Here is an 11,505-nt window from a genome sequence, read left to right as displayed (position 1 = left end):
CTCAACTATATGGGTTATGTCTCAAAAAACTGTCTGAAATTTTAATAGGTTTTCTGAGCCTCTGGGTCAGAATTCATCTCACAACCCAGAAATACTATTAAAAACAAATCACTAATTTCATCAAACAAATTGTTTCTAGTATAGGAAAATCCTACTAGTAGGAACTTACACATTGTCAAAGCATGCAGACACAACAAAGTTTGCATTGCTATGGAAACAAAGGTTATGCTGGGAAAAATGACTTGCAAGTGACTGTGAAAAGTGAGTTTATAAGAGTGACATCTTTCAGCTTGATCTTGAAAGACATATTGCAACACAAGCATCTTGGATTAGAAGATTGCTTTTATTTAGTTTTCCACAGAGACATGTTTCTTTCACCTCTATTCTCACAAATCTGACATCAAAAACTATCAAGATATATATAAGCTATACAGGCAGAGAAATCTGTCAGTACAGCATTACTCTTCTTCTATCAAACATTCTACAAAAAACAAATATGGTCCCTTCCACGCCCATTGAATACAAGAAAAACAGCTAAGTCAAGAAAATATATATATGAGTCTAGTTATTCATAAAAGAGTAAAAATAAAAAATCTAGTTTCTGATGTTTAAACAAAACATACTTTATACATTTGGCTGAGCTGAAATATTGTACCTTGCCAAACGAAAAACTGCTCCCTAATGGTAGGTTCCCTAGCAGCTCAGTAGGTATGCAAGGCATGCAATTCATTTCCTGCCAAGGCAGAGAAAAATGGGTAGGTCTGAGATTATATTGCTAGTGTGCTTGAAAAATATCTTAGTTGTTAATGTTATAGACTGCATATACATATTTTGACTTTTGGTCTCCTTGGAACTTTCCCAGGTACAACTTTTGGGTTGAGTGTCTTTTAGCTCTCAGTGATGGAGTGTTCAATGGGAGGTGAAATAGGAATTTCCAGAGCATTACAGTCATCAGTGAGGAACACCAGGTCCTGGAGAAACAAAAAAAAAAAAAAAAGAAAAGAGTAAGATTTATGAGTTGGAAGGCACAGTGAGAAGCTTGGGCCTGATCCATTTATGGTGGTCAGGGGACAGCATGGAGACAGGCAGGGCCAAAAGCAGGGACTCTGTCCCTGTGGATGCATCTTGACCTACCCTTCTGCAGTAGGAGATCAGGATGGTGTACAGGCTCCGGGCTTTTTCCTTCAGCTCATTCACCTCAACCACTCTGTCACAGCCAGGGTAGGCCACAAAGTCACGGAGCTTTGCCAGCACGCAGTAATTCTGCAAAGCATGCAAAAGAGGTCTGTGTAACCCTGCACAAACACAGATTTATGTTAAGCCCACCACTTCCAAAATTCTTACTGCTATGTGGGAACCTCGAATTCCTACCTCTATGTACATGTAATCTATGCAACCTTTAATCAGGCAAATTAATCACCAGTATTTTATAACAATGTTTGGTCCAAATAGTGCTTGGAAAATTGCATATATACAGTCTTAGTCTGCCAGCTAATTTCTCACATGCTTTAGGAGGCAGCAGGTCCAATACAATCAAATCTTTTCCTGTACTAGGTGGAGTATTCTACAGAATAGGTGTACTCTCTCACTTTTTAGAGAGCACCTGATTTAGGAGATGAAGAGATTATCAAGATCTCACAGACTGATTCCTCTGTTCCTGTACAATAGGAGAAACTGTGACCAGTCCTGGTTTTTTTGAAGTAATTTTTACCTCAGATTTTGTGTTATCAAAATAAAACACTGACAACATGAATTTTACAATGTCTTTGTGAAGCAAGTAAATAAATGTCCCAGCTTTTGCTTTAAAGCCAGGGAAACTGAGGCACTGGAATCACATTCCTTGGTCTTTGCCATGATGTGAGACACTGGCAGCTCTGGAATTGGGATGTAGAGAGTCTTGTAGTACAAGACTTGGTGTAGTTGCTTATGGAAAAATGTGTCAGAATTTTGTTTTGGCTGATATTTTCTATTTTTTATCTACTCTGTTGAACACTGGAAAAAGAAGAAAAATGTATCAAATGCCCCATTGCAAACACTAGGATACTAACTGTGTGTGCAGGTTATTTTTTCTTAGCTGGGAGAAAACTACTGTGTTTTTTTTCCTTCAGTATCACACTTCCATAGCCTCAGGCACACATTTTCTTTCTGTATTTAACAAGTAGCTCTTTAAAAGAGAAAAAGCCAGCAAGGTATTCCTGCACTGCTTTTTATTAAAACTAACTGCCAAAAACCACTCAGGATATAAAATGATATAGATTTATTGAGTGAAGAAAGTTAATTCTAAAATTCTTCTTTTACATTATTATTCAAAGTTTTGTTTGCACTTATTTAACTTCTGAAAAGGCTCTGTCACAGTAAATTAATTGTGTGCATATGGTAATAACTTAAAAACATTGATTTCTTAAGTTTAAAATTTTTAATCAAGTAAAATCTCAGAAAGTCCATTGAGATAATAATAAGGTTCAAACCTAACTTTTTTTTTTTACTCATCTACGTAGTTAATTAAACTTTTAAAAATCCTTTTTCATCAGTCCTCTGGGGTATAATATTAAGAGTTATTCTCACTTTTCCTTGACTGCTTTTCCTGCACAATAGTAAGAAGGAAGAGAGCAGACTTACGTGTATGTCCAAGTACAGCCTGGGCAGCATCCCCACGCACGAGTCCTGCGGGAAGGAGGAAAAGCTCGTTGCGATTTTGTTTTGAGACAAATCTCTCTCCTGCAGTGCCTGTGCCAGGAGCAGTTTTTAGGTGGACTCACCACAGTTCTGGAGGTCTGCAGCTCCTTAAAGGACTGAGTGATTTCCTTGCTCAGAGACAGCACCCTGGAGTAGCAGGTCGGAGGGGCTGCGCTGGCTAGCAGGGCAGCGGAGAGCACAGCAACCAGCAGCAGCAGCATCTTCATTGTGGGCAGTTTGTCCAAAAGAGGAGGAAGGGAGGGGGAAAAAATCACTCCCACTGATCAGGTAGGTACTGCTGAGCATCAATGAGTAAGCTGGACAAATCAGCCCTCAATTAAATAGTCTCCTGCATGAACAGGAAGAAAAGCATGGGGGTGGTCCGAGCAGCAGCTCACTGCCGTCCTAAATTTCCTGCCAGCCTATGAGGCAGAGCTGCAAGAGCTTTCCTGCCCAGAGCAGGGAAAGAGGGAATGAGGGTAACAAAAACAAACACCACTGGCTCTTTTCATTCCAGAAAGAAAGCAACCCAGTGAGCACCTCAAACAACAGAAATATGTGTAAGGAAAAGCACAGGGTTCTCAAAGTGTCATAGGCCCTAATCCTCTTCCCTGAACTGTGGGAATACATAGGCTGCAGATAGAGAGAAATCCTTCTAAAGAGCAAATTTCCCCAGCACAGGAAGGACGTGGACCTGTTGCAGTGAGTCCAGAGGAGGCCATCAAGTTGATTAAAGGGATGGAGCAGCTCTCCTATGAGGAAAGGCTAACAGAATTGGAATTTTTATGCCTGGAGAAGAGAAAACATCAGGGTGACCTAATTACAGCCTTCCAATACTTGAAGGAAGCCTACAAGAAATATAGAGAGGAACTTTTTACAAGGGCAGGCAGTGACACGACAAGGAATGGCTTCAAGCTGAAAAAGAGTAGGTTTAGGCTAGATATTAGGAAGCTATTCTTTCCTGGTAGGTTGGTAAGGCACTGGAACGGGTTGCCTCTAGAATTTATGGTTGCCCCATCTGCAGAAGTGTTGAAGTCTGGCTTGGATTGCATTCTGAGCAAGCAGCCTGGTCTGGTGAAAGGTGTCCCCATCCATGACAGTGTGGTTGGAATGAGATGATTTTTAAAGTTACTTCCAAAACAAGCCATTCTATGATTCTATTATTCACAATTTGTCAATCAAAACAGTAGTGCTTGTGATGGCTGCTTGGGAAGACCCATGTACTTATATATTCATAGTCTCAAGCAAAGTGAATATGTCTCTATATGGCTTTGATAAAAGTATAAAAGTTATTTTGCTTTCTGGGTTGAATTTATGAGCCTTTGTTCTTTTATTAAATTCCAGATGGAGCTGAGAAATCCAGATGCTGGGACACAGGCCTGAAGCTGAACATATGTTGTTTTATACGTTAATTGTCCTGTAAAATGGAGGTACCCTTGAATGAAGAACTGGTTATTTTGAAAGTTATGCCACCCCAAATTTTTAAATTCAGATTTTAATAAGGTATTAACTAAGACAAAAAAGTATCTGATGAAGTACTGCAGTCCCCTGGCACTGTAGTACACCAGGAAGATTCATCTCAAGGTGGGAAAACTAGTTTTGGAGAAAAGGACATCCTCTGTATGTTGCAGAGAACTCTGAGTTAAATGCACCAAAACACCTGGGGGAAACAGGAGAACAGGGCTGTACATTACTGTCTTGTTATGCACTTCTCTGCCTTCATAAAGAACAGTTGGTTTAGTAACAGCATGTGCTCCTGAATGCTAAAGTGGTAGATCCTTGGAGAGCAAAGAAAAGTTGGGACTCCTGATTGTGGGAATTTTAGGACTGCTGGATCCTATTTTAGGCAAGAGTTGCCTGGACAAGTCGGTGAAGAGGCCAGAGGGAGACAAGAAGCCTTTTGAGAGGGTCCCAAGCCCCAGATCATAGATGTAGACGCAGCTACCCGGTGCACACCCAAGGACAGGATCCTACTGACTGGGAGCTGTGCTGGGGAAGAAACAGACTCTCATTGCTGTAAAGAAAAGCTGTAGGGAGAAGTGAAATATTATCCTTCTATCACAGTCATGTTTGACAAGCTGCTAAAATGTTCTGCTCTGCCAGAACAGCAGTTTTCTGAACAGCATAAATGGTCTCCCAGTACTACAAGTCAGCAACCCAGCTGCTGCCAAGGATGACTTAGAAAAGAAAAGGCTGGATCAAGGCTTCACCAAAACACTTAATCAAGTTTAAAAAAAACAAAAAAACACCCAACCAAACAAAAAAACCTACCAAAAAAATCCCACAACCCCTCCCCTCCAAACCCAACCAAAGCAAAACCACCAACAAAACAAACCAAACAAACCAAACACCAAAACAAACAAAAACAAAACAAACAAAAAAACACCCAAAACAAAAAAAAACTCAAAAAACCCCAAACCAAACAAACAAACAAACAAACAAAAACAACAACAAAAAAAACCCCAAACACCAACAATAAAAAAAAAACCAAACAAAAAAACCCCACAAAAAAAAAAACAAAACCAAAAAGCCACAACAAAACCCCACCCCAAATAGCTATTTTGTGAAGGGGGAAAATTGCTGAGACAATTTGCTGTGAGAATTTTGCTCAGCTACCCTCATAAACAGTAGGGTTTTTTTTTTTCCCTGAAAAAACACAAAGTTACTGGAGTTTAATTTCCTCACCCACATATTTTCCCTGGGCCAGATTTACTTCCATAGCTGACTCTGACCCAAATGAGCATTTTCCAATATCCAGTATCTCATCAGCACTACTGCCTATCTCAGCATGCAGAATCTGCAACTCAGTTAAACAAAGACAAATCCTTTCTTCTCAGTTATTTCTATTCATAGCTCATCAGCAAGATTATCCTTGATCTCTGAGTGCATTCAATTTATGGTCCAGGTATGAGTAAATAATTTCTTCTTTCTCTAAGACACTCAGTGGTGACTTCAGGAGAACTTGTAAGTGACACCAGGCACTGGGAGTCCTTTCAGTCTGAGGCACCTGGCACATCTGATACACAGCTACCAAAGCCCTTGAAACTCCAGAATCTTTTTAGTGACTGTTTTTATCCAGTCACTTATGCAAAGCCACTTATTAATTCTGGTGCATTCCCTGCCTTGGGCAGAGAAGGTCTTTAACAGGGAAACACAAGCTGTTCTTCACAAAGGCTAATAGCCTCTTAGAGGCAATATTCAAAATGGACATGGAAATAGAATTTAGAGCTACAGGAGGGGAAGGAGGAAAGGATCAAAATATATTATAGTCAAAATTTGCCTAAGGATTGCCTCTATGGAGAAGCTGCTGTTTACAGCCCTCCCAGTCTGTGGGACAATGCTCAGGCTGGCATTAGGAGGGAGCACAGCAGAGTCAGTCAGTGTCTCCATATTTGTTATAACCATCACTCTGGGGATATCTCCAGCACAGACACATCTTTATCATGCTCTTCCTTTCAGTGGGCATGGGGCTTCAAGGGCTCTAAACTACTCTCACAGTTCTGCATTAACTCCTGAGGCTGATGATGTCACTACATCTCTGAGTGCTCTTCACAGTGCATTTATTTACTCTTATATCAGGAATATTCCATAGCAAAAGCAGACACGTGTGCTGAGAAGAAACTTAGAAGCCTACAATGACATAACTGTCATTTTTATTAAAAATGACATATTTTTATTAAAAGAAAAATTTGACTATGTTGTCTTTTTGCTTCCAATTTACTGAAAACTCAAACAATAATATTTTTCTAAAAGTCTAGGGACTCACCATGCAGCCAGAAATTCCTCCCATGTTTGAGCAGTCAACCAGGGTGTCTGCTGACTTTTGATAAAAGCCCTTGCAAGTTGCTGATTTCTTAATACCAAAATCCACCTGCTTAATGAAAATGTTGATTTTAAAATTGTTGGAGGCTGTCATGAGACACCTCATGAAATGAATGTCTGATTATATTGAAAAATAGGAGAGGTAAAACATAAAAAGAGTAAAACAGAGAAAGGCCTGTGTATTTAAGCAGCACCTCAAAGCCCAAAGTGACTCAGCTGTTTGCTGTGGTGAAGGTGCCACTTCTTGCTTCAGAGCAGGGATTAACTGCTCTGCAAGCTTCCAGCTCAGGACAAGACTTTTTGGAAAACCTGGCCTCTTGGTTACAGTTTCATCTGTTTGTCATGTTTTTCCTTGCTGTACAACAGCACACTTTGCTGAGTCTTTCCATAAACATCAGCTGGAATTCGGTGCAGAGGTTGTGCAGCCTCACATTACCCTGAGTCTGGGGGTGCTGGTGCACAGCACTGGCACTTTCCTGGCACAGAGGGAAGCCTGATGTGGCAGCACTGTGTGCCTGCATTTGAAGCTGGGGTTAATCCCATGTGTTTTGTTGTATTTTCTCTTTCTTGATAGCAGTAAGATTCTGCTGGTGATCTGTGTGGTTTGGCCAAGCTGTGAGCAATGGGTAATGCCCTTTCCCCATGATAATTAACCAAAAGTCCTTTTTGCTTACTCAGTGGTACAGGCTTCTTTTTTATTTCCTTATTGTTATTTTTAAAAATTTACATATATATTGAGGAAACTAATGCTACTGCCCAATAGCCTATTCTTACATAAAATAATTATAGAAGCAGGTAAAGCCATCTGGGTCAGAAAAAGAAAGTAGATGTTCTGAAATTTGATGGTCTTGCTAGCACAAACCTGGCACTGGGTACTTTCTCTGAAGGAAAACATGGAAATGGGGAGTCCTGTGCTCCAGGACAGAGACAGGACAGCCCAGCAGAGCTGGGGAGCAGGAATTACTTCCCTGTGCTGCCTCAGAGGGGTTGCCAAATCCTTTGCACTGTCTGTGCTGACCAGCCCTCTCTGCAGGCAGTGTCCAGCCTGCCTTTGCAGCAGAGCAGGGGCTCAGGCAGCAGCACCCAGAGTGCACACAGTGCTCTGGAGGATGGCAGAGCCCAGGACAGCACAGAGATGCCCACACAAGTGTCTGTCACTGCAGTGCAGGCATTGCCTGGCTTGTCTGTGTCCTGGCTGCTGTCTCCATGATGGGGATAATGGTATTTCCCACAGACACTGTGGGAACTCGGCCATCAGCACCAGGGAGATGGGAGATTATGTGGTTTAGCCTTGTCAGGGATACTCTTTTCAGTGACTGCAAGGCCTATTGATTCAAGTAATGCAGGATTTAGAGGCTTAAGCCTTCACCACCTCGCTAAGAAAAGTCAATTTTAGCTTGGAGTAGCTTGCAGACCTCTCCAGTGAAATAACAGTGGTGCTTTCAGCCTGCCTCCCTCTCTGGCCATGGCACAGGCAGAGCTCCTTGTCCCAGTAACACACAAGTGCCTTGTCTGGACCCTGCCTGGGCTTTGGGACCACTCCTGTGTTACCCCAAGGTAACACCATTCTTTACTAACACTGCAGGAGGGGTTACAACAGCAGGGTTTCAAGGAGGGAGCCTTGCTCATGTTTACAGCAGCAGTATTTCAAGTTATTCACACTTTCCTGCTGTGCCTTGCCTTCCAACCTCCTCTCTCACTCTCTCTATCTCTCACACATGCAAATGTGGCAGATAGCTCCAGGTCTCATCATTGCTGGTCAGCTTCCCACCCTCCCTGATTATCCTGATGAAAAATTATGTCAGCCACCAAGGAGTGTACTGGAGGTGATATAAATAAATGTATTCATCTACCAAATTTGTCCCTGATACAAGCCCCCTGGGAAATTCAAATGTTGAAAAATGCAGGGTCTAAGCTCTCTGCTGTCCCTCCAAGGAGCTCTTGTCTACACTGTGGTTAATATGTAAGGAGATGAGGGACTTTATTTTTTAGGACTGGTATTGCAGCACCTTTCAGAAGAATTATGTCACTGAAAGAAAAAATTGATGAGACTGAAAGTGCAGCTCTGTATAACAATCCAATCCAAGCCAAACAAGAATCCAAAGAGACTTTGCTGAACCACTGCCTACACAAGAGCTTTTTAGGAGCTGCTTAGCATGCTAGCAGGCACAGTTTTCTACTTGTTCTTGCCTAGAAAACTGCAAATGTCATAGCTTGTGTTGTTGTGTGTATTTCTGGATACAAACAACAGCACTTCCTGCAATTGCAAGGTAACATAAATTCTCATCTCAGCTGGCTGAGAAGGCAAAGTACAAGTCCACACAATACATCAGGTTTCCTAGTTCTGCTCTCTTCCTGAACATGGCTTTTGAGTTTTATAAGTAAGCATAGTGGAAGAAATCCTGCCATCTCTGAAATCAGTAACACAAGTCACAGGCTCCTGTGGATCCACATTCTCACTTTAGATTAAAGCTTGTTCAGTTCAGTTGGCCTTAGCAGCACAAAAGCCCTGAAGCCAAAGTAAGAGCAAATCAGTCACATTATTTCTTGTTTCTCACAGAGAAACCTTTGGAGTCCTGTGACACAACACAGATTCAGAGCTTTGTCAGTCCCTTGAAACCAAATGATGTGACAAATACCTTGTACAGCTAAAATATTCTTCTAAGGAATATGAATGTATAAAATAGAGGGGGATAGCTGAGGATCTATTCTGCTTGCTAATATCCAGAAGTGATGAAAATGAATGGAGGTTCATTTTATTTTAAAAAAAATCATAAACTTAGTAATTGTATTTTTGTTCTGCCAGCTTGCCTTGAAACAAAGGAAAAATAAATACCAGACAATGACAGAAACTGGTGTTAACAACAGACTGTGTTTCAGATGTAATTGCCACCTAAACCTGAACAGCATTTCTGGTTTAAATTCTTTTGATAAAAATAAAACAGAAAAAGGATCTCTCTCTGCTTCTGAATCATATATTACACGTGTTCCCAGATGACTAAGTGTCCCTACAAGTGTGGTTTTAGTTTGGTTTTGTTTAAGTGGGATGACTAAGGAGAGAATGAGTTGAAGATAGATGGAGTGTGGCTGCATCCCTGCATGGTACAGCTGATGGCTTGCTATGAGAATAAGACTGCAGCTGGTGGTGGGTCCTGCTGGAGATTGTGGTGGGTACACTGGGAGATTGCCCTGTCATCCTCCCAGCTAGTTTTGAGAACATCTGCAAGGATGAGGTGCTGGACAGGCCCCTCCTGCCTGCAGGGCTGCTCTCAGGCAGCTGCCCAGAGAGCTCCCAGCTCTGGGTTAAGCCAGCCCTGGGGTAAGCAGTGCCATGGGGAGCCCAGGGCAGCAGGTGCCAGGCCAGGGATGTGTGCCCATGGTCACCACCTGGGCGGTGGCAGAGCCAAGGCTGGCTCAGGGGCCCTCCTCAGCAGAAGAGGCTACTTACTCTCACAGTTTTATAAACTTTTGGTTTATAATTATTCCCAAAAGAAACAAGAAGTAGTGACACAAAAGTGAGACCACATTACAGCTGGGTAATGTAGTGAGGAAAGTACTGAGGGATGGCAAAAAGAAATATTTTGAATGAAGAATCACTCTAGCTGGAGTGCTATATCTTTCATGTGTAGAACCAGCCAAAGTCTTAAACATCTATACTTTTAATTTTAGACCATTAGGCTAATTTCCATTGGAAGGCTAATCAAATTAACATTTATTTTCCTCCTTTCTATTTAGCTGCAGCTTTTCTTGTTTTGTTTTGTTTTGTTTGTTTGTTTGATATTTTGGAAGGGTTGTGGCTGGGGAAGAGAGAACTTGGCCTGATTTAAGATGTAAATGCAATTCTATCAATCTTCCCCTCTGCTAATGGTCTGCCTGGGCATTTTAAGGGCATATAGTGAAAAGGAAATTGTGACTGCTAAAGAAAAGCTACCCCCTGCTGTTCCTGTTCATATTTATTTCACAATCAGCCCATTGAAATGGTGTGATTCACACTCTGATGCTGTCGTTGTCTAGCTGGCAAAGTCACTGGAGAATTTAAAGAAGTTTCCCAAGCTGAAAACTAGGCAAACTGCATTTGGGCAAAAAGCAATCTTATCAGCAATGAGAGTTAGTTATATCACTGCAGTGATCTCTCTTGCTGAGAGCTGAGGCTACCCTTGCAAATGAGAAGCTCTCTTGAAATAAGCAGCTGTCTTCAAAAAACTGAGAACTGTTGCTTTTGAAATGTAAAGTGTCCTTCTGATATACATATATATAGAATACACAAGAGTGAAGTCACGCTGAAGTCTGCAGGGAAAATTTAAATGTTCTTTGTTTCTCAAATAAATAGCCCAAAAAGGGTAAAAGCATGTGTGGGTGCACAAGAGGGAAAGAGCATTCCCAATTCCCCAGTAATTTTGGGGAAATACTAAAGGAAAACCATGTCTATTTATCTTAAGCTATCCAGACTTAATGTACTCATCTCCTTGTAACCAAGCAGCTTGTGTGAAATAATGACTTCCTGGTAAAACAAAGACACACAGCTGAAGTTTTAATCTATATTAATCACAATCTATCTTTGTGGCAAGTATTACCATATACCCTTCCACTGACCTAATGTAAACATTTAGGGGTCTGTATCAACATATATGATCAGAAATAAAAAGCAGATAGCTAGAGACTGGATTAATGGAAAGAATCAAACCCAATAACACTATGTGTTTGTCTATGAGATTTTACCTAAAATTTCTACTGTAGTGCAAGAACTCATTATATGTTGACTATGGAGGATGTAAAAAAAAAGGTGCTAAGTTAATTACTACATACTTGCTCATTAATTGTGGGATAAATATTAGCCACTAGTTAGAATTGCCATGAAATAGGTGAATTTAATCTTAGGATGTGTCAGAGGAGTTACAGCCAGGAGGAACAAGGAGATATTGGTGCCAGTATAAGTGCAGGGATCTGCTCATCTGGCATATTGGCCACTTTTGGCCACCTATAGTTGTAGAAGATGAATTCAGACTG

The 11,505-nt window shown here is 41.2% G+C and overlaps 1 protein-coding gene across 1 annotated transcript; it reads right to left on the bottom strand.

Moving 5' to 3' along the window:
* Window positions 1–324: 324 nt before the first annotated feature.
* CYTL1 (cytokine like 1) lies at window positions 325–3,037 on the bottom strand. Its single transcript, XM_071447280.1, has 4 exons — window positions 2,760–3,037; window positions 2,620–2,664; window positions 1,135–1,263; window positions 325–971 (listed from the first exon to the last, which is right to left on the bottom strand). The coding sequence occupies exons 1-4, from the start codon at window positions 2,901–2,903 to the stop codon at window positions 888–890; spliced, it is 402 nt and encodes a 133-aa protein (XP_071303381.1). The 5' UTR covers window positions 2,904–3,037; the 3' UTR covers window positions 325–887.
* Between the last annotated feature and the right edge of the window lie 8,468 nt (window positions 3,038–11,505).

This window comes from Agelaius tricolor, unplaced genomic scaffold (genome assembly GCF_023055355.1).
Source record: "Agelaius tricolor isolate 1412-34295 unplaced genomic scaffold, bAgeTri1.0.p SCAF_24, whole genome shotgun sequence".
Lineage (NCBI taxonomy): Eukaryota > Metazoa > Chordata > Aves > Passeriformes > Icteridae > Agelaius > Agelaius tricolor.
This window is presented reverse-complemented; position numbering and strand designations above follow the sequence as displayed.